General features: G+C 30.1%; 1 protein-coding gene across 2 annotated transcripts in view; it reads right to left on the bottom strand.

Annotated features, from left to right (window-relative positions):
* The window catches only part of Atet (ABC transporter expressed in trachea), a 126,944-nt gene that overhangs the window by 66,445 nt on the left and 35,669 nt on the right, over positions 1-24,830 (bottom strand). For both annotated transcript variants that reach the window (XM_065502706.1, XM_065502707.1), the window contains exon 2: positions 16,091-17,155. In XM_065502706.1, the coding sequence (XP_065358778.1) occupies positions 16,091-16,398 (308 nt within the window). In that variant the 5' untranslated portion in view covers positions 16,399-17,155. The remainder of the gene's footprint in view (positions 1-16,090; positions 17,156-24,830) is intronic.

The raw sequence follows: 24,830 nt of genomic DNA, 5'->3' as shown, positions 1-24,830 counted from the left end.
GTATGATTAATATAATTAGGACAATTTGAAATATTATTACTAATACGCATAGATGTTTATATTGAAATTCAATTATGTATTACAATTTTGCTCTAGTAATATATCGTTAGCTTAGTGTGTAAACATTCTAAGTCCATTTTCAGAAATTGAGAGACAAAAAATAAATATTGGTTTTAAATCTTTTTTATTACTTGAACATTTTTTGAAATGCATAAATTTATTTTACTAAAAATTATATCATATGAATGTCATTTAACAAACACAGTAATGACAGTAATTTTTCAGAAATTATACAGGAGAGACAAAAAACGTTCACAAATCATTGGTTTTAAATCTTTTTTATTAATTATATTTAATATAATATATAAAAAAAATATTCAAAGTTTAGAAGAAGGGACTTTGGTTTTTTAGTGGACTTAGCTCATTTCAGTATAACAGTTTTATTTGATTTAAAGTATATATTGTTAAAAAAGTTTCACTCAAAAAGCAATGAAGCAATTTATTTGAGATCAGTAGATGATAATAAATTTCAAAATTATCAAATATATCCATAACAAATTTGTGATTTACTTTTTTTCGTTGATATTACTCAAACTGAGATAATAATTTTGAAATAAAATTGAAGTTTTCATAACATAAAATGCATTTAGTACTTTTAAATACCAGGTTAAGGAGAATAAATTAAATAATTGTAAACTTGATTTACGCAGTTAGTGTATTTTTAATTACTTATTCTAGCATTTTGTATTATAAGCACAATTTTCACCAAAGTGGACTTAGCACGTTTAGTCAGTGTAAATGGTTAAGCTCCATCTTACTTACACTTTTATGATTACCTTCAATTCATTCCCTTATATGCTCTACTGATTGAAATATATTTTAAAGCAAAATGACCACTACAAACAAATGTATTTTTTTCTTTACCAGCATTAAAAAGCAGTTAATTTGTACTATTTATTTGCTAGCATAACATAAAAGTTTTATAAATAAATATTCTACAAATTACCTATTTAGTTTTTACAAGCATACATACAATCTAACTAACTATGTCTGTATCCATGAGTAGTTTTCATTGCATTGGCTGGAGTTTTGTAAACATCTACTTAATGCCAACATTTATCTAGCCTACTTTAAGGCTTACAAATACACATAGCCTATTTTGTGGCTTAACCATACTTGAAAGTACATTTGTTTATACATATATTTGAACTTTTAAGTGCATCGGTTTTAGCTTAAATGAAACTCTATATCAATTAAATAAAACTTTGAGAAATCATATATGTAATAATAAATTCATTTAATATATTCATAATTCTCTAAAACTATTTATGTCTTGTTTTTGTGATGATTTAAGCAAAATATTAATTAAAAATTTATAGAATGTGACCAAAGAGTAAAATGCAAGTCATTAAATATAAAATGGTATGTAATTGATTAAAAGTGAGTTTTAAATAGCTTTTAAGCACATGCTGGATTAAGTGCATGGAAATTTGGTAGAAAATTAAGGAAACATTAATGGAAGTAATGTATATGGTAGTATGTGTATTAGTGTGTCCCAAAAATAGTTTTTGTTTTTATTTTCATGGGTGCTTAAGCATAATTTGAAAGCTTATTAGTTAAAGTATTTTTAGATTTTTTTCAGATTTTTTGGAAGTCGCTCAAGTCGAGATTTTGCTACGATTTTCATTACTACGATTTTCATTACTTTTGACGACACAGTTTAAAAGAAAAATGTCCATGCTTTATAAATTTTGTAAATAAGACTTTATAACTTTAAAAATTTTTATGAAAATGAAAAAAACTAAAAATGCAGTTTGAGAAATCAATTAATTCTTAATAATTTAGGGACAACAATTTTTGAAGTTTTGCTTTACATATTTAACTTGAAAAAAGTGCCGCTGAAGCACACCGATTGCTCTCCAAAGCTTATTGTCAATCGGACTCAACGTGCGAGAGATGGTTCGAGCAGTTCAGAAGTGCTGATTTTGACACAGAAGATAAATATCGTCGAGGCCAGCAAAAAAAGTTTGAAGACCAAGAATTGGAGGCAATGATTTTGCAAGATCTTGTTGGAAAACTCAACAAGAGCTTGCAAAATCATTGGAAGCTCCTCAGTCATTAATTTCAAAAAGGTTGCAAGCAGCAGGATTTATCCAAAGGTAGGGAAAGACATTGAAAGACTATTTTGAATATCCGAAATGATGCGTGAACGATATAAAAGAAAATAATTTTTGCACCGAATCATTGCTTGCGATGAAAGATGGATTCATTACGATAACCCGAAGAGTAAGAGATCGTATGTGAATCCTGTAAACCAGCCGAATATCCATGACGCTAAGGTAATAATCAGTATTTAGTGGGAGGAAAATGGTCCTATTTATTATGAGCTGCTGAAAATGTGTGATATTAAATTAGTGGGCCTGGCACCTCTCTTACAACATATATATGTAGTTATTTTTGTATATTTGGAGAACAATAATTTTGAAAGTCTTTAAGCTTAGTATGGAACAACTATACAAAGTTTAGCTAAAAATTGGCGAGATGGGAGCAGGTTGGGTAGCCCGCCCCAACTCGTTCGTTTAATTGTTATTAATTGCATGTGTGATTCTCAATACTTTGCGTGTGTTATATTGGTACTATAGATATTAAACTGAATCGTTTATTTCAAAAACCAATCAAGCAACAAAAATATCGAAAATTGTGTTACTGTGCGATTACTGTTTTTTAAAGGTAAATACATCGTTTAATGCAAACAGAATTAAATACTACCCCCATATTATAATGAAGCAAAGTCGAGAAATCCGTATTTAGTGCAGAAGAAAGTCAAGTAACAGCACTCGGCTGGTTTCCGCCTATGTAAACTAGGCCCTAACCTATTTTTTTTTAATAAACGTTGACATAAATAAAAGATTTACAAGCTCTATGAATATGAAGAGTTTTATGGGAATATTTTTCAATGACCTACAGTGAATCTGAATGCACTGTGAAACCAATGTATGATGACGAATAAATATTTCAAAAGAAACATATATGTATGTATAAATAAATATGATGTTAAACTCTTTAAAAAGTTCATTTGTCATTTTACTTTTGAAGTTCCTAATAATAATAAGAATATTTCGTATGAAATTTACATTAGTTCTTTGTTTCAGAAACCAGTCAAGTGCAAACTTTATATTATTTTTTAAATATACGTATGTTAGTTTAGATAAAAAAGTTTTAAGTTTATCAAACAATTATACAAATGAATAACTATCATAGGAAAAATATAAATTATGTAAAAGTAATTTTGAGGTTGCTATGAAGTTTTCTTTGATTTACTCAGAATCAATAATTTGCTGCTTGACTGGTTTTTGAAATAAACGATTCAATTCAAAATTATACATCTTTTTAAAAGAAATTTCCAAAAATTGTTTTCGAATTTAATAAATGCAATAAATGTTTTTAGCGTTAGTACCTATTATGGTATAGAGTGAATATCGATTTAAAATTGGAGAATTTATAGGAAATTTTGATCTTTTCACAAAATCATTATAATTATTTTTTTAAAACAGATTTCGCAGCCTATTGTCTATCTAATATTTAAATTCAGATGTTTTTTTGTGTAGCTAATTTAAATGTTCATAATTTGAATTTTCTAGTACATTGCTAATCCTTTTACATCTGGGGTCAAAATTATTCAAAACAGCTATGTTAGAATTGTACACGAAAAAGTATTAAAAATATATAATACAGGACATTTGTTTATACAATTTTGCTAAAATCTTCAGCATTCAGCTTTAAAATGGGAATTTTAGAAATTGGGAATATAGAAAATCCAAAAATTCAAAATAGAAGTCACCCTTTGGGTAAAAGCTAAATGTAAAATTTAGTTTGAAATCACAGGCTGCACTGTGGTTCCAAATCAAAATCTAGGTGGACAAAATTATTTGGCGATCTTTTTATATAGAATTGGTATCTCCGATTCCAAAAACAATCTTTAAAAGATCAATATAAACTTTTTTTCAAGTTACAGTAGGTAGATATTAATAAATAATTAAAAAAAATACGTTTTCATGTCTTTCTGAAACTAACTTTTTAAAAAGATCTGTATTTACTATATTTCAAGTTACAGTAGGGTCTAGATATATAAAAATCAATAATAAATAAAGAAATATTTCTAAAAATTCCATTCCGTAAAAATTAAAAAAAAAGTATTTCGGCGGGTGCTGGCGGCTACAATTTTTTTACAAGGACATTCCAGAAGTTTCTTTAAATGATGTATATAGTCATTGGACGGGCTTCGACGGTCTTTTTTTTGGCAAGCTATATAACATTCTTAGAAAAAAAAATATCAGTATATTTGAGAACCAAGTTAGTTAGAATAAATAAAACTCAAACACTAATTTTTTTATAAAAACTCAATTTATTAACAATGACAATTCAATTCAAAATTTTTACAAGAATGAAAAACAAATTTAAAAACTAATGAAAATATTAAACTTGAAATTCAATGAATATGTGATTATAAAAATATTTTATAAACAAAGTAATATTATGTAAAGTAAATATTTATAATTTATATTTTAAAATGTTAGAATATAAATACGCCACAGATATACATTTAATAAAAGCCTATATCAATGTTTATCTATGTTTTGAAGTATGAATTTCTATATGCTAAAACCATTGAGATATATCGAATTTAGTAAAGCAGTAAAATATTAAAAAAAATTAACGAAAATATGATTCAAAATTTGTTAAACTTCAGGCGCTTCTGTCGAGAAAACGAAATGTCCAATTGAAAAACCCATTTGTATTGGAGGAGAGCAGATTGTCAGCTTCCGAAAAAACTTAGTTTTTCCAAATTCTGAAGATACCGATTTTCATAATTTTGTCCACCTAGATTTTGATTTGGAACCACAGTGGGCTGGTCCGTAATGACAAATACTTGGGTGTTATCCAGTTGTAGACAACATGGAATCTTTGGAAATAATATTGACTACAATATAATTTAATTATAAATCGTTTTTTGGTGAATTTATGAGTTTATTTATATATATTGTAACAATTTACTTTTAAAAGGCAATTTCATATTACTCACTTTTTTTAAAGTATTTTTAGACAAAAATTGGAAACTAATTTATTTAGCAAAATTATTGTGTTGTTCCTTATTTAGTTTTTGTAATATTTATTGCCAATAAGTTGTCACTACTTGCTTTATTCTACATATTTAAGAGTGCCAAAAAAATACATAAATACATACAAGTATTAGAATTTAATACATGTCAACATAGAACTGTCAAAATATTTAACAAGGTTGTGACACCTTCACTGACAGCAAAGAAAATACACATGCATGCATACACAAAAAACAAAAATTACTAAACACTTGATAGGTTGAAAAGAAATTTATTAGAAAGAAGGAGTAAACTATGTAGAGTATAAAACACTTTTCTCTTTTAACAAACTTCCTGTAATTAAGAAAAGAAATAAAGTTATTTATCAAATGTTAGGACTTAATAGATTTCAACATGATGTCAGGGATTAACAAGATGATAAATAATAAAAATTAATTTATGCACACACACATACAACAACATAAAAAAAGACAAATATATAGAAAAAGTCCTTAAAGCTTAGGATAACTAGAACAAAAAAATGTTTGTATGTAGTAGATATATTTATTTAAATGTAAAATTTATATGATGTTACAACACACTTTAAGGTGTTTTTCTTCTACTTTTTTTTAATACTAAAATGAGAATATTAATTACTTTTGGGATTAAAGGCTTAAATAACTTAAAACCCCCCTATTTTTTAAATCTTAAGGCTTATCTAAGACTAAAAGCTTGGAAAAAAAGAGAAATCCTAAAATATTTTTAAGGCTTCTAATTACACAAATATTTGTCTTTGCTGCTGCTTCATACATTTTGAAACATGAATGTAATCAACAGTTTATTGTAGCCTTGTCGTCACTGCAACACTTTTTAAAACAACATAAAATCTTGTTCTAAAACACCCAACCATTCATGGCTGGCAAACAAGATAGGAAAAAAAACACAGCTTGAACATAGAAAACGTAGTATTATTACTATTCGGATTTTAATATATTTCCGCCTAAACTTGAAACAAAAGGATGGATACACCCACTCAACATTTACTGTATGTATAGTTACATTTACATATATATTAGGGAAATATTACAGCTGTATGGGTGCGTGTTAATGTGTGTGTGTGTTTGTTTCGAATATAAAATGTATTTCTTTACAAAACGCAAACGTGTAGTAAACTGATGACCTTGAATGCGGTCGACTTAAATCGTGTGGTCTTTGTGGGGTTTCCTTCTCAGTTTTCATTCTTCGTTTCACTTGTGTTGTGAATGTAAATATTAAAGGAACCTTTGCAGAAGGTTGTATTTAATCAAGGAAAGTATAAAATATGTATTAATAACAATTTCATTTTAATTGTTTAAGTGTAATAATAACTAACAGTAAATCATTGCAAATTGTTACGACCAGCTGGTCAATTATTTTGCGTAAATTGTGGCGGAAGTAGAAATTGAAGGATTTGTTGAGTTTAAAAGAAATATTGATTGTATATGGGGGATTTCATGTCAAGTGAACCAACTTTTGAAATCGATGTCTTCCGATCGGGATGAAATTTGCACCAAGGTTAGCTCTATTGGATATTAACTCAGACACAATTTTTCAACAACATCGGTCGAGAACTCTCTGAGTTATAGGGGGTAAAATTTTGACAATTTGGTCAAACAGGGGTTTTTTCTTATCCATGTAACTTATTACCTATTGTTCTTAGCAAAATGTGTTCCAAATAGTATAGATAGCTATTTCTTCGATCTTTCGAAAAAAAATATTTAAAAAAAAAAATAAAAAATTTTTAATATTTTTTTTCCGAAATCAAAAACTTTTTTGACTTTTTTTTAAAATACGCTATTTTTTTTTATTTTTTTTTTTTTCTTAAAATAAAGTTTAGATATTTTCCTTGAACACCTACTTGGTCGCTTAGTGGGATGCGAGTGGGATATCTATCAAAATAAATATTTTGTAACTCAAAACATAAAATTTTTGACTTTTTTTGCAAAATCAAAAACTTTGTTGACTTTTTTTTTCAAAATGGACCCTTTTTTAATCTTTTTTTTTAGGTCAAACAAAAGCCTAGATATTATCCTTGAAGACCCTTTTGGTCGCTTAGTGGGATGCGAGTGGGATATCTATCAAAATAAATATTTTTTAACTCAAGACTTACAATTTTTGACTTTTTTTTTTGCAAATACGATTTTTTTTCCAAATGGGCCCTTTTTTTGTAGTCAAAAGAAAGCTTAGGTCCATTCCTTTAAGATATTTTTAGTCCCTTAGTGGGATGCGAGTAGGATATCTATCAAAATAAATATTTTGTAACGCAAGACATACAATTTTTTAATTTTTTTTTGCAAAATCAAAATTTTTTTCCAATATGGGCCCTTTTTTAATTTTTTTTTTTTGCTCAAAAGAAAGCCTAGGTCCATTCCTTTAAGATATTTTTAGTCCCTTAGTGGGATGCGAGTGGGATATCTATCAAAATAAATGTTTTAACACAAAAATTGTATGTCTTGAGTTACAAAACATTTATTTTGATATATATCCCACTCGCATCCCACTAAGCGATCAAAACCATCTTAAAGGAATAGGCCTAAGCTTTCTTTATAGCAAAAAAAAAAATTACAAAAAGGGCCCATTTTAAAAAAAAGTCAAAAAAGTTTTTGATTTTGCCAAAAAATCAAAAATTGTATATCTTGAGTTACAAAATATTTATTTTGATAGATATCCCACTCGTATCCCACTAAGGGACCTAAAATATCTTAAAGGAATGGACCTAAGCTTTCTTTTGACTAAAAAAAAATTTTTAAAAAAGGGCCCATTTTGAAAAAAAATTCGAATTTGCAAAAAAAAAGTCAATAATTGAATGTCTTGAGTTACAACATTTTTATTTTAATAGATATCCTACTCACATCTTCCTAAGTGACAAAATAGGTCTTAAAGGAAAAGACCTAAGCTTTCTTTTGAGCAAAAAAAATTTTTAAAAAAAAGTCCCATATTGGAAAAAAATTTCGATTTTGCAAAAAAAAATTAAAAAATTGTATGTCTTGCGTTACAAAATATTTATTTTGATAGATATCCCACTCGCATCCCACTAAGGGACTAAAAATATCTTAAAGGAATGGACCTAGGCTTTCTTTTGAGCAAAAAAAAAAAAATTAAAAAAGGGCCCATATTGGAAAAAAATTTTGATTTTGCAAAAAAAAAATTAAAAAATTGTATGTCTTGCGTTACAAAATATTTATTTTGATAGATATCCTACTCGCATCCCACTAAGGGACTAAAAATATCTTAAAGGAATGGACCTAAGCTTTCTTTTGACTACAAAAAAAATTTTAAAAAAGGGCCCATTTGGAAAAAAAATCGTATTTGCAAAAAAAAAAGTCAAAAATTGTAAGTCTTGAGTTAAAAAATATTTATTTTGATAGATATCCCACTCGCATCCCACTAAGCGACCAAAAGGGTCTTCAAGGATAATATCTATATCTATAATATATATATATATGTATATTACATAAATGGTGGAAAACTCGCATGTTTATACCCTACACCACCATAGTGGGGAGGGTATTATGCGTTTGTGCAGATGTTTGTAACGCCCAAAAATATTAGTCTAACACCCACCTTAAAGTATACCGATCGACTTAGAATCACTTTCTGAGTCGATTAAACGATGTCCGTCCGTCCGTCCGTCTGGTTGGCTGGCTGTCCATGTAAACCTTGTGTGCAGAGTACAGGTCGCAATTTTGAAGATATTTCGATCAAATTTGGTATATATTACTTTTTCGGCCCAAGGACCAAGCCTATTGAAATCGGTCCATTATTTCACCTAGCCCCCATACAAAGTCCCCTCGACATTGGACTTTATCGGTCATAAATGTTTAATTTATCTATGTATCTACACAAATTTCGCTCCAAATAAGTTTTGTATATACAAAATTCATGTCACCAAATTTTGTTGCGATCGGTCCATAATTAGTCATAGCTCCCATATAGACCCGCTTCCGAAAATCACTTTAACGTGCATAAATCGCTTAAAAATGTTGGTATACACACAAAATTCAACATAGTTAAATTTAATATAGACGTAAATCACACGACCTAATTTCAAGGTGATCGGTCCATAATTGGTCATAGCTCCCATAAAAGGCCCACTTCCGAAAATCACTCATGAATATAAATTATTGATATTTTAAAAGAAAAATATTTTTACTCATTTACTTGGTGTAGGGTATTATATGGTCGGGCTTGACCGACCATACTTTCTTACTTGTTTTATACTAAATTAGTTCGAATAAATACGGGTTTTTAATGGATACTAGTTATTTTATGTTCGGAATAACTATTTCAAGCTTTAAAAGATTATTAATTTATACTTAACACTTTATTCAAGCTAAGAATAAAATCATAGATATAGTTTTGCAGTTTTCGAATATCGTCTGCATTGAAAATTAGTAATTTAGTAAATGTATCGCCATTATATGTATATTACGGTGGCCCTTATTTTGCACTTTTTGGAAGTTCCCAAGGTTTAAATTAGTTCTCCATCATTCAAATACTAAACATTTGAGCAAAATGGGATATCTTTTAGAGGTTGCACACTTTATTTGAACCTTCAGTTTTGGGTAGCTATATCTATTTATATATATAAAAAAAATGTTTCCGTCAATGTCCGTTAAAGGCTCTAAAACTGGCGGATCGTTGGTTTTAGAGTCTATAACGGTTTCATTAGAAAGTCAATTTTGTGAAGATGTCGTTAGATACCTAAAACAGTTCGGTCCATGCTGTCCATTGGAGAAGCCTATCGAATTTTCTCATAAATTTTTGTTTATGTGGATGTAGGCAACTTTCCCGATCTGTAGATCCGTTAAGAAGAGATGTTTGGAATTTCGAATTTTTAGGGATGTAAAAAGGGTAAAATTTAGTATCTCTACATCTCCGGAACTAATAAAGCTTGCACAAAAAATCCAACATAATCTGAATTTAGGCATAAAATAAGTAGACATGTGCGTAGTACTTTTTGATATTTGTATTTTTAAGGGGATAAAACGGGCGATTTTTGGTACTTTTTTGTATCCAATATCTTAGAAATTAAGTGTTAATGTAAGTGTAGTACTTTAAAAAAAATGTCAAATGGATTTTAGCACTTTTTTTTGCACGAATATAGTAACGAGTTTAGGTGTCATCATATCGATTTCTTTATTACTTTTTAACACCGCGGTCTTTGATATTTTTGACATTGAAATATAATTCCGAAAATTGAACTTTAACGTTTTGGAAGTAAACAATTTTATTAACACCATTTTAAAGAAATTATCTTTGGCTTTAAAATAGAGTTATGCTGGTCTTTGAGTAGTTTCAAAGTTATGGGCAATTATGTGTATATAATTTTAGACAATTTTTCAATTTTCAAATCGCGATATTTTTACATCGAAATGAGTTTTCATTGAAAAAGTCACTGATATGGGGAACATATGAGATATGTTATGTATGTGGGGAATTTCGTTAAAATCGGAGATGGTAAATCCGACTGCTGAAGCTGTCCGCTTTCACATGAATGATCCCTAATATTTACTAAAAATTCGCCCATAGCTATTTGGTCTGCACTTTCCAAAGTTATGGAAATTATAGTTAACTACCATCTTGTGAAATATTTAGAGTCCAACAATCTACTCAGCGCCCGGCAGTATGGCTTTCGTAGAGGACGCTCTACGTAATAACTTCTCTCGATTTATATATATCGAGCTTTCTCAGAGATCGCACTATACGAGTTGTTGTAGATGGGATCTCATCAAACGAGTTCAAGATTAATTCGGGGGTACCGCAAGACTCCTTCCTTGCTCCTACTTTATTTCGTGTCTTTCTAAACTACCTTCTACGTGAATTTTTAACCCTATCTATTATTTTGCAGATGACAGCAACATTTGCCATTCATATGCATTCAGAAGAATCAGAAGATTTTGATTTTCTAGGCATGAGTATTCAGTGTCGAAGGAAGCATTCAAGTGGCTTGGTTTTCTAAAACGATGTAACAAATACTTCACTCTCCTTACTATTTACACCATTTATATTCGACCTGAAATACAACTCTCATGTATGGGCCGGTTCATCGAAGTCTATTTTGGAGTTACTCGACCGCGTACAGGAGATGGCGAAGGTGTTTATCTGTTCTTGACTCACAAGAACATCGTTGCAATGTGTACTGTATTTCACTGTTCTACCTATACAGCAATTTAATGCGTTTAGTAGAAATGAGAGAACTCGTTCCCGATAATACATAGTTTTTTACGCAATACACATTCTTCGGCAAGAGCTCATCCACTCGTGGCCGACTGTAAAGTTGATCGCACAACGTATTACAGGGAAAATTCGTTCTTTATTATGTGGAATAAACTTCCTACTGAAATCTTTCCTGTCACTTTCAATATAGGAAAATTCAAATCCAATGTCCACAAACACTACTCCCTCTATCCTCCTTCCCATAACCTATTTTCCAAGTTCCAACACAATGCATTGCATACGTAATGTAATGCATGGATATGTGGATGCTGACACTCGTGCAACCACCCTCAGCCTTTTCCGTTCGTCATGTTTATATAACCACCATCAAAAAAGATGGGGGTAAATTGATTTTGTCAATTCGTTTGTAACACATCGAAATACTCGCATACCCACAAGTATATATATTATGGGTATTTGTGAAATTCTAAGGCGATTTAGCTATGTTCTTCGTCTATTGAAAAGACTATAGGGAGCAAACGAAATGAGCTAGCTGGCTGAAATGTTCAACAAATACTCTCTGTTATTCTCTGTTTGGTATTAAAAATAGACAATATTGGTCCATGATATCACTTAGGCCCCTATACCCCCTGGAATACTGTTCAGGCAACATTAGTCCCTAGTACCCAAAAAAAGGGGGATCTTAGGAAGTGACTTGAACTTTCATAATTGTCTTACCCCCATTAACACGAAGTCTGGTTATGTTTTAACTAATAGTTATACTGATAGTTTTCATTCAAAAATAATTTTAACCGACCGTATAACTATTAGACGCCTTTCACACTAGGCAATTTAGTTGCGCAAGTCTCTTGCCGAACAACAAAACAGCATGTAAAATTTTCTTCTCCTTAACCTGATATTTCCTCTGGCATCAACAAACACGAGAGAGTTACAAGATTCCACAAAGATTCAGATTGTGTCCGCAAAGCTCATTGACTTTGCTGATAATTTATATATTGTAAAAGAATTTTAAATAATATTGGTATCAAAAATCAATTTAGAACTTAGTAAACAATGAAAAAAACATGCAAAATTAATGATACTCATTAACATAAAATTTCTGCGAAAGTGTTTATTTGCAATAAACTCCAAAAGAAAAAAAACAAAAATTTCATATTATCATTTTAATGTTGCCATTAAAAACAGACATTTTTATAACACTAAAAAAATTCACCTCACTAATTGCAACGACTTTTCGCTATAAAATACAAAATTTCTATAAATTAATGTACTATTTATTGCATTTTAATGTATTTAAATGTTGTTTATGGGTTTTTATTAATGATGACAATGAAACATAATATCATTTTACTCGCACCTATTTATTTTCATTGTAATTTATTCCCTGCCACATGCATTACAAACAAAGTCGTTGTTAGTGAGGAATATCTGCAGAAGCATTACAATGATTTATATAATTTTTACCTTTATTCCTTATGGTTTATAAGAATTTCCTTCATAATTTTAACCTTGAGATAAATATTAACATTTCACATGTTTTACTAGAGACAATGGTTGAACGTCAAGGAAACAAATATAAATTGATACTTAAGTATGCGTGAAAAATGTTTCCCACTATGCAGGGTTTTTCTATGTAATATATAGCAAACGAAATAATATATAAAATTTTCTATGATAATTGTATCATTATATAATTGCTTATATAATTCTTTTATTGTAGGGTTTTTTACATGCTCATCTTATGTGTATGAAAATATTCTATTCTACTTTTATTTCTATAATGTTTCATGTTAATTTAACATTTTCAGCAGATAATAAATTTATTTTTTTTATATGGAAATACTTAAATTACTAAGCCACATGTGTGTTCAAGTAGAGATGTGCGATGGTAAGTGTGTGCTGTTACAATTCAAATAATACTCAAACCAGCGGAAAAAGGAAACTTCACTCCAAAGTATGCTATAGAATTTATGTTATTTTTTAATACATATTTTTCACATTACATTTTCAAAATGTATCACTTGACTTTTTATATAAGAACATTAGGAGGACTCACCAAAACAAGACAGCTGTTTAAGTTCTAAACTAATATCGAAGTGTAGTTTGGTTTTTTTATTACTTATTTCTAAGTAAGGATACTTAATTTTGGTATAATTTATAATATATTGGAAAGAATTATACACAATTTTTTTTAGAAAATTAAATTGATAATTGGGTTACTTTTTGTAATTTCTTAGAAAAACAATCTTTTTTGGGGGGCCATTATAATATTTATATACACAAATATATAAAGTATATATACAAAATACTGTGAATTGACAGGATGCTTCAACTTGAGGTGTCATTTTGGCTACACTGAAAGTAGCAGTCATTATTATTTGACATGTATAGTGAGATGAGTTTTTAAACTTTATTTTGATTGAAAGATTGTGAAGTTTTGCTTATGAACACAGATAGCAGAAGTCTACAAGTTTTGACCTTGATTTTTATTTGTTTTAATTTAACATGTTGAATATGAAAATAGAAATAAGTTTGCGTTGAGGGATTTACAATAGATGGCGTATCCTTTTAACACGGTTTTTGTTTTTAATAACTTATGTCTCATTTTGAAGGGTACATATCTGTCATTTATTCTCACTTAGTTATTGAACACTGTAGTGTAAACAACAAAATACTTTTTGCTTCTAAAATGTCTAATATTGCGCCAACAAAGCATTATATGCGGGAAGCTTTAGTTCTTTAATTTGAAAAAAAATACCGCTGAAGCACACCGATTGCTCACCGGAGGTTACGGTGAATGTGTTCCATAGGTTTCAATGTGTAAGATATGGTATGAGCGGATCAGAAATGCTGATTTTGACACGAATGATAAAAACCGCCCATGCCGGCCAAAAAAGGGTGAAGACCAAAGATATTTGTCAAAGTCAACAAATGTTTGCAAGCAGCACGATTCATCCAAAAGCTGTGGAATTGGGTAACATACGAATTGAAGAAAGACGATTTTTCATGTCTGAAATTATTCTTGAACGCTATAAAAGAATATCAATTTTGCACAGAATCATTACTTGTGATTAAAAATAGATTCATTACTTTAACCCAAAGTGTAAGAGATCGTATTTGATACGATATATGTACCGCTAAGGTAATGCTCTGTATTACGTTGGAGCAAATGGGTCGTATCCAGTGACCGTAATGATTGTAATTTAAAAATTAAAACAGTTATTATTCAACGTAAAAATAAAAGTTCGCATGAAACTCTTAAAAAAGAGTTTTAAATAGAATTCATAAAAAAAACTCATTTGAGGAGTTTTATTTTTCCCGTCAGATAAAAACTCAATTCAGGAGTTTTATTTTTACCGATATAAAATAAAAGTCTTTTGAGGTGTTTTATTTTTCCCGTCAGAAAAAAACTCATTTTATGTAAATTGCCACCTAATGCTTTCGGCTGGAAGGTGTTTCACAATTTGTATTGCAATTGAATAAATTGTCATTAAAATAAAATCAAGTGGGATTTTAATTTCTTATTGTTTGATTCCTATTTTCAAATTGATGTTGTTTCGTTTTTTCTTAAACAAATAAATTACTACAAACATTATATCAGAGAGACTCATTAAAGAAAGAAAAAAGTGGAAAATAAACGAAAAGAGTTCTATTTTCTGACTGGAAAAATAAAACTCCTCAAATGAGTTTTTTTAATAACGACTATTTACTTTTATGTTGAAGAATAACGGTTAACTCTGGACTAGAGATCATTTTTTAATATCACTATAAATTTTCTGGATAACCGTTATTTACGGTGCCTGGTCCCACGGTCTGGCCAGAACATCACATGAAACATGTACGCAAATGATTAGTTTGAAGCGAACATTTGCCGAAAAACGCTCAGAATACGCGGCCGGTCATAAAACCGTAATATTCCGTCATGACAACGCTCGGCCACATTATGCATTACATGCTAAAACTATTTAGAATGAAGTGGTTGGGAATTTTTGAGTCTTACAGTCCAGATCTTGCCCCGTCCGAATGCTATTTGTTTCGATCGATGGAGAATGGTCTCCCTGGGATATGCTTCACTTTGGAACGGAGTATCCGATATTGGCTTGAGATGAGCAGTTATTTTGGCTCGTAATCCATATGTTGCCAAAAAGATGGGAAATGGTCACAGCTAACAATGGCCAATACTTTGAATACATTTATACTGTACAAATGTTTCAAAATAAAGTATAAAAATAAAAAAAGATCTCAATTTTTGAAATGATACACGCAATAATATGCTTTTACCAATAACCTAATTCATCTCTTTGCTACCTGGACGAAAGAGGTATAGCTTAGTTTGGCATTGTAGTGGGTTTAAATTACGTCTGTGAAACAATATTGAATCATATTTCTATACTATTTATCACAAAATTCTTATATAAATACACCTCATCTCAAAAACACTCTTTATAAAGATTTAAATTCTTTTTTTAACATATGTTCTCGAAAAAAGAATTCACTTTTACTTTAACAACTTCTCTTAAATACACATGACTAAACAGCAATTCTGGAGAAAGGAAAAACATACGAGGGGCACAAAATATTTGAATAAACCTCAAATATTATTAATTAACTTAAGGCAGTCATATGGAAAAGAATAACCACTCCAACCACTTAAAAATTATTTATAACATACAAACGTTTACAAACCATCCCATAAGTATGCTATTTTTTATAAGCCTTAAACATATGCAACATATTTTTTTGGGGATACTTAAAAGTAAAAAAAAACTTACCCATAACTTAAGATGCCGTTCTTTAAATTATTCCCCACAAAGTTGACTGGTTGCAAAGGCAACTGATTATGTTGTTGTTGTTGTGGCTGCTGTTGCTGCTGCTGCAGATGTTGTTGTTGTAAGTGTGATGTATTTGTTAAATGTTGAGTATTTGAATTGACATTTGTTGGCGTTGATGATGTTGTGGTAATAATTGGATTTTTTTGAAAACTAACTGCTGTAGAATTATCAATCATATTTACTGGCTTTATAATGGCATTCATGCATTCTTCCCTTGGCACCAGGGACATGTTCATGGCGTCATCCATCTTAATATTTGCTACAGTATTTTTTGTTATTTTCTTTGTTAATTTAAGAACACAATATAAGTTTAAATGTTAAATATGTATGTTTGTTTATACTTGTGGTTATTGTTAATTTACAACATTTTTTTTTCTGCTGTTGTTTTGTAATATTTTCTTTAATGTTTTAACTGATTTCTTGCCTTTTGTCTTTTTTGCTTTAACTACTAAGGATTTATTATTATGCTGATTAGTGTCTGATGATAAATTTAACTTTCTATTTTTATTTATTTTTTTTATTCAGCTATTTAACCATCTAGTTATCTGTCTGTCTGTCATTTGTGTTCTGTGTCAGCAATATTCAGTTTCTATGCTATAACTATCTTTTCCATTATTAATCATGTTCTATTTTTGTTTTTTTTTTGTTTATTTATTTTTATTATAGTAACAATAATTTGTTTATTTTTGTTAATTTTCTTTCGATTTTTCCACTTTATTTAATAGAAAAAGTTCCTTTTTTCCGCTTTATTTTTGTTTTTCAACTTAATTTAGTTTTTCTTTTGTTTGTTTTTATTTTTAAGTCATTCGTTTTGTAGCCCGGCTGCCATTCTCCTTTGAGATTTTTATAATTGTGACGTTTATTTTGTTTGTTGTTGATGACGTTGTTGTTGTTGTTGTTATTATTGCTATTGTTGTATTGTATCTTCTCAAGTACTACTACTCAAGTTGTTGTATGAGCATGAATTGATGGAAAAGATGATGATGGATGTGTATGGTTCAGCAACTGCAAAGATAAAATAAATAAAAACACATTAGCACAATGAAATAAATGTTTATTACTTTAAACATTTCTTGATTAAATAGAGATTTTCGTTTTATTTTTATTTCAAAATTTTATTGTGTGTCTATAAAAATAAAAGAGATTGTGGTAAAAATAGAATAGTTGTTTAAATAAAATCTTGCACATTTTTTGTCTATTAGTAAATGAAAAATATACCAACATAGTCAAATATTGCTACTATATTTTTTAAACAAAATTAAGTTCATTTTCTGGTAATGATTGCAAAATATGGCAAAATAATAATTTTACTTCTAGCATTTCATGGTTCGCTGCGGCCAATTTCAGTTGTCATTACGTCTGCATAAGTCGAATGAGCTATGACTCTTATGTCCAAAATACACGACCAAAATACACAACATTTACACCAATGTGTTTAATATTGTCCTAAGGACCAAAGTATCCGAAATACTCAAAAAAAAAATATAGCGTGTTTCACAATATCGAATGAATGATTTCGTTCGCATTTTAAGCGAAAGAAAACTGATTTTGGTTTCCCTAACTAAGGAGTGCGATCGAAAAAATCTTAACATACATAAATATTAATAAAACAATAAACCACTAAATCTACAGTTTTGATTATTAGACCCTTCACCTTAGTGAGATGGGTATATATAAGATTGTCATTCCGTTTGTAATTTCCACAATTTAATTTTCCGACCCTATAAAGTATATATATTCTGGATCCTTATAGATAGCGGAGTCGATTATGCCATGTCCGTCTGTCTGTTGAAATCAACTTTCCGAAGCCGCCGGAATTCTTCCGGCTCGGTTGCTGTTTAAAATCGAGAAAATCGGTCGACAAATGGCTGAGATATAAGAAAAAACCAGGACAACCTCGATTTTTTACCTATTTTTGACCTATATCTGGATTACTAAGTCATTAATATAGACAATATGGATATCTAATGATATATATTTCAAAGAACTTTGCAACGACGAATATAAGACCATAGTAAGTTGGACCTACAATGGGTCCAAATCGGAAAAAATATTTTTTAACCCGAATTTTTTTTTTCAACAAAAATATTAAAAACAAAATTTTTAAATTTTAATTTTTTTTTTTAAATTTAAAAAAATAATCCGAAAATTTTTTTTTTCTAAAAAAGGCAAATCCTCCAAAAAACAACTTTAGATAAAAAAAATAAATTTTGTTTACCTAAAAATATTTAAAATTTGTATTTTGAAATATAAGATTAGATTGAAATTATTATTACAACTTACAAAAAATATAGTTCTAATCAATAGTGATGAATTAATGAAGCTTTCCCGGAAACCCTTCCATTAAGGCTTTTATATTGCTTTTTATCACTTTGTTCAAACAAGACACATTTTTGCAGTTCTCTTTTAACAAGAGCCCAATATCTCTCCACTGGTCTAAGCTCCAAGCAGTTTGGAGGATTTGCCTCTCTTAGAACAAATGCCACATTATTGTTCTTTTACCACTCAAGACCTTGCTTACCATATAAATTTCGGTATTTATATTGCCCTTTGTAACAAATGTTTGGCTTCTTTTGCCGCATCTGCATATTATATATATCAGGAAAGTTTTTAAACCTTTTAAATTTTAGTACCAACTAGTCCGACTACAGTGCTAACCCGACTGCTTTTGTACTGGATGTGTTGCTTTCTATTTATTGACCTTAGAAATATCATGTGGACCATTCCCTCTACCTGATTCAGGTTTTCTGTCAACGGACAAGTTCTCCCGATACTGTTCAATAACATTGGAATCAGTTTGACGACAGACCTGATTGTTTGTCCAACTTTTTCTAGGACTAAGTTGGGTTTTGTTGAAAATGTTTAATAGTTTAATAGTCGTCGGACGGGGAACGGTCTGGACTATAAAGTGAGGATTCCAACCACTTCATTCTAAATACTTTTTAACGTGTATTGCAATATGTGGCCGAACGTTGTCATGATAGAATATTACGGTTTAATAGCTGATCGAGTATTGTGGGCATTTTTCGGCAAATTCTCGCTTCAAACAAATCAGTTGCGTTCAGTTGTACAGGTAGAATCCTTTTGGTCCCACCAAATACAGAGCATTGCCTTAGCGCTATGCATATTGGCTTTTGTGTCGATTTGGCTGGTTGGCCGGGCTTCACATACGATCTCCTACGATTCGGGTTATCGTAATGGATCCATTCTTCATCGCTAATAATGATTCCAATCTACCTGCTTTTGGATGAATCCTGCTTCACGCAAACGTTTTGATACTGCTACCAATTATTTTGCAAGCTCTTGTTGAATTTGACAACAATCTTCATGGAGTAATACCTGCAGTTCTTGGTCTTCAAACTTGTTTGGTTGGCCTGGGCGATCTTTTCCTATCGCACGATGAAACCAATGGAGCACATTCACCAAAAATGTGCTTCAGCTGCACTTTTTTTTTAAACTAAAGAAGTAAAGCAAAACTTCGCGCATATGACGCTTTGTTGGTATAAAATTCGACATTTTGGAAGGAAAAAAAACTTTTTTGTTTACACTATAATTTTCAATAACTAAGTGAGAATAAATGACAGATATGTACCCTTCGAGTTTTATTAAATTATGGTACTTAGGAATAATACTAGAAGAATAAAACTGCGTAAAACTTAAGAAAGCTCGTAGAATACAAATTTCTTTGAAGCTATTTTTCGAGTGGTTATAAACCAGAAAACCTAAGACATGAACATTTGTTTAACAACTGCATTTTAGTATAAAATTTTTGAATTAAAAACCTTAATATGAAAATGAGTTACGTCCTTTATACAAAAAATCATCGTGAGTAGTAGAATTGATGAGATTTTTAAAAAAGGATGTTTGGATTTGCTATTATGAACCTAAAAATATGATAACGGGATAAATACTAGTGGAAAAGAAACATTTTCATATAATTCTATATATTAAATACACTTCTTGAAAACTGAAGTTACAGTTAAATACAAATTAGTTCAAAAAATATAAAAAAATCGAAATCTTAATCTCATACTTATAACTGATGCAATTGAAGTTATAAATCATATCAGTTAATTTCATTTTCCGTTTAAGTCTTCTGACTAAAGACGCTCATTCACTAAAGAAAGTGTAAAAAACGTATTGTATTTATTTTAATTCTCTGATAAGAATATTTCTTTTAACGATTTTCACTTATTGATTAAAATATAAAATCATAATCTTCTTTCTTTCATTCGCTGGCGGAACCATTGAATGAAGCACGTACATCTTTCTTTTGTAGTTTTTGATGAATAATCTTGACATAAAGAAACACTTGCTTGTTTATGAAGCATTAATGAATTAAATTGTTTAAATAGCCTCTGGAACTAAACTAAAGACAACATTAAGTGCTAGCCACCCTTTGCTTTAGCAATCGTAATGAAGTTTATAGTTCTATTTAGTGTAGTTGTGGCCAGCGCAGCTAATTTGCTGCAATATGACGGCTATAATTATGATAGCTACAATATGCCAGCACATAATTATCCCTCATACAGCAAACCGATTGTTTATCATCATCATAATAACTATGTTGTTAAACCACAAAGTCCTCCGCAGTATCCCAACACAAATGGAGCAGTGTGTGCAATATATAATGGAATTTGGAAAACTTTTGCAAATATATATGAGTTTAAGAATGAAATAAGTCAAGGAATTGGTAAGTATTTTTTGGAAAATTGAACAGGAAAAGATTAAAAATATTTATTTTGTGATATTTAAGCGTGGAATTTTCATAGCTATGGTGTTTGTCCTAAGCCGCAAAAACCCTTGCCAGAACCTGTGGAACCCGTATGTGCTACTTATCAAAATCAACTGAGAACTTTTGCCAATGTGTTGGCTTTAGAGGTGGAAAATTTAATTACTGGCAAAAGTAAGTTTCAGTAATAAATATTTATAAAATCGTATATAGAAATTATGTTTTGTTTGGAAGATTGGGTGAAACTATTCACTGGAGTTTGCCCTCATATTCCGGCCCCTGTTACTACCACAACTTCAGCTCCCATGCCTTCTACCCCTTGCAGCAATGAACCAGTTTGTGGTATACTTAATGGGGTATGGAAAACTTTTAACAATCTAACACAATTTAATGCTGAAATTGCTAAAGGTTCAGGTATGTTTTAGTTTGGTTTCATTTTTATGTAACAGAAAATTACTTGAATTTTTATGTGAATTTTAGGTTGGAGTTTTTATAGTTTTGGCATTTGTCCCAAACCTGAAGTATGTGCTAAATTCAAAGATGATTTTCGTACTTTTTCAAGTGCTTTAGCTTTGGAGGTGGAGAAAATTGTAACAGGGAAAAGTAAGTACATATTAAATTTAATATTATTTCTTAAGCATTTTCTTATACATGTTTTTGTAGACTGGGTCATTGTTTCTTCGGGAGTTTGCTCTAATACTCCCACACCCACTACCACTCCTTCAGCACCTACTACTACTCCTTCAACACCTACAACTACTTCCTCATCGGAGACTACCACTTCGTCCTCTTCCACCAAGACCACTCCTCCCGCTTCAGTTGATGATAATGATTTCAGTCTTAGTACTACTGATACTACAGAGGCTTCAACAACAGAAATGAGTACTACACCACCTGATTCCACTACAACTCCTTACAAATCTTCCACTTCTGGACCTCCTGCTACTGTAGATGACAGTGCTGCTACAGTTACAACCCCTAGTGGCTGTCAAACTAATAATAGAATCCAACAGAATAATAACTATCATGGACCGTATGTAGAGGGCTCTTTCCATTACAATCATAATATGTTTAATCAGGCCAATATCAAGCCCTACCATAGTAAGAGATATTGAAATAACCAAAAACTCGCTACATTTATGAACAAAATTCGAACAATTCTCCTTCAAAAATTATCATAAATTACAACCCATTTTAAAAAAAAAATATTTTTTATATAAATTTGGCAGACAAAAATTAAACAGATTAAAAAATTCATATGGATCCTATCAAAAGGCTTTAATTTGTTAACAAACCATTTTATAAAATAAAATCATTTTCCAAATTTAGCACACAAAACTTAACTAAGTTATTTGTATTCAATATTTTTATTAATCCTTGTTTCAAAATCTGTTTCAAAATTTAATTAGTAACTTTGTAGCACAATTACAGCTGTCATTTGCACACCAAAATGACATGCTTTCTTACATTACACAGCAACACAAGTGTCTTAAACATTCTACAGAAAAAGTGTGGCACAACTTATTGTCCTGAATTCTTACTACACTTTAGAAATTATTTTACCAGTCATGTCGAAACATTGTAAATATTTCTGTACTTGCAAATATAGTACACAAATATAATATAGCTTTTTTTTAAAACAAAAAACAAATGAAGCCAGAAAAACACAATAATCCTGTGAACTGCCAAAAACAAAGTATATTATGTAAAATAAGAATTACTTATAGGAAATATCCTAGATCGTTTATCAACAACAAAAATAAAAACAATTATAATACACACTCAATAGTTCACATAAATTCAGAAACTCTGGCAAAAATGTTTTTTGTTACCAAGTCAGCATGGTATTACAACCCAACCACAATTTTTAACATTTGTAAGTACAAACAGCGTACGAAAGAAGCTTATGTAGTACATAGTTTATGGCAGTATTTAAAAGAATTTATTCATTTTTGTGACATATTTGATTCAGACAAATTATTCTACAAAAATTCCATTATTATCACTACCTAATTGGTTGTTTATTTGCTTTTGAAAGACTCCTCGTTTAGGCCCTATTCAAATTTTAATTTTAAAACGTCGGACGAACAACATGAAAAAACAAGTAAGAGAGGTATATTCGGTTGTGCCGAATCTTATATACCCTTCACCAAATTATACTTCAAAATACAAATTTTAAATATTTTTAGGAAGACAAAATTTATTTTTTTTTAATTTTTTGGAAAAATTTTTTTTTCGAATTGTTATTTAATATTTTTTTTTAAATTTTAAAAAAAATTAGTTTTTTAATTTTTTTTTTGGTGAAGAAACCGATTTTGTTGATTTTAAATAGGAAACTTCTCGAAAGCATATCTGACAGAATTATTGATGATTTGGATCCCGAAGATATCTGGATTCTTCAGAAAATTGATTTGAACAGACAGACAGATGGACATGGCATAATTGAATCCGCTATCTATAAGGATCCAGAATATACATATATACACTATAGGGTCGGAAAATTATATTGTGGAATGACAAACTTTCATATACCCTTCTCACGAAGGTGAAGGGTATAACAAGGTAGGCGAGGTTTTTAGCTTTTGTGGGACAATTTTCTCAATTTGACATGGAAATCTAAGTTGGACTATAGCGGTTATATTGACGTATAAATCAAGTATGTAAGTTATTTGGTGGCCTAGTACTTTTTGAATTTTCTATAATATTGGGTTTATGTCTTAAAAATGAGCGATTTATAAAACCCGCGTTGTCATTTATTCTCACTTAGTTATTGAATATTATAGTGTAAACATGAAAGTTTTTTTGCTTCGAAAATGTCGAATTTTGTACCAACGAATTGTCATATGCGGGAAGTTTTGCTTTAGTTATTTAATTTGAAATAAGTGTTGCTGAAGTACACCGATTGCTCACCAAAGCTTATGGTGAATGTGTTATACCGGTTTCAAAGAGCAAAATCACCACTGGTGAACCAAACAAATAATCGGTTCAGAAGTGTTGTTTTTGACACGGAGATTGCCCAGGCGAGCCAAAAAAGTTTGATGTCCAATAATTGAAGGCATTACTCCATGAAGATTGTTGTCAAACTCAACAGGAGCTTGCAAAACCAAGCAGAAATTTTAAAACGTTTGTATGTAGTAGAATTCTTGCATGTCCGAAATGATTCTTGAACGCTATAAAAAAAATCATACGTGAAATATCGGTCAACCAAACTTGTAAAAATTTTGAAATGGTTACAGTAAACATGTACAACTATATTTTTTCTCTGCAGCCAAATCGACTCTAATGCCAAATATCCATGGCGCTAAGGTAATTATCTGTATTTGATGGGACCAAAACGGTCCTATCTATTGCGAGCTGTTGAAATCTGGCCAGACCATCATAGGTACCAAATGCAACTGATTTATTTGAAGTAACAATTTGCCAAAAAAAAAAATGCCCAGAATATGAGGCCAAACATGAAGCCCTAATCATCTTGACAACGCTCGTCCACATTATGCAATACCTGTAAAAAAACTATTTATAATGAAGTGGTTGGGAAGTTCTCCTCACCCTCTTTATAGTCCAGACCTTGCCAAGTCCGACTAATATTTGTTTCGATCGAATCATAACAATCTCTTTGGGATACGCCTCACTTCAGAACAGAGTATCCGAAATTGATTTGATTCTTTCTTTGCCTCAAAATATGTGCAATTCTTTTGGAACGGAATCCATACGAATTTATATGAAAAACATACTTTTAATAACGTTTTTCATTGCAACTCCTGAATTAATCCAGTCTCCATCGAAATTATTTTGCACGAATACAGTAGAGAGTATAGGTGTTCTCATACCATGTTCTTTTTGAATTTTTAACACCGCGATCATTGATATTTTTACATTGAAATATATACTCCGAAAATTGACCTATAACCTTTTGGAAGTTAACAATTTTATTCACAACATTTTAAG

Source organism: Calliphora vicina, chromosome 2, assembly GCF_958450345.1.
Source record: "Calliphora vicina chromosome 2, idCalVici1.1, whole genome shotgun sequence".
Classification (NCBI taxonomy): Eukaryota; Metazoa; Arthropoda; class Insecta; order Diptera; family Calliphoridae; genus Calliphora; species Calliphora vicina.
The sequence above is the reverse complement of the archived record's forward strand: the minus strand, read 5'-3'. Positions and strand labels throughout refer to the sequence as shown.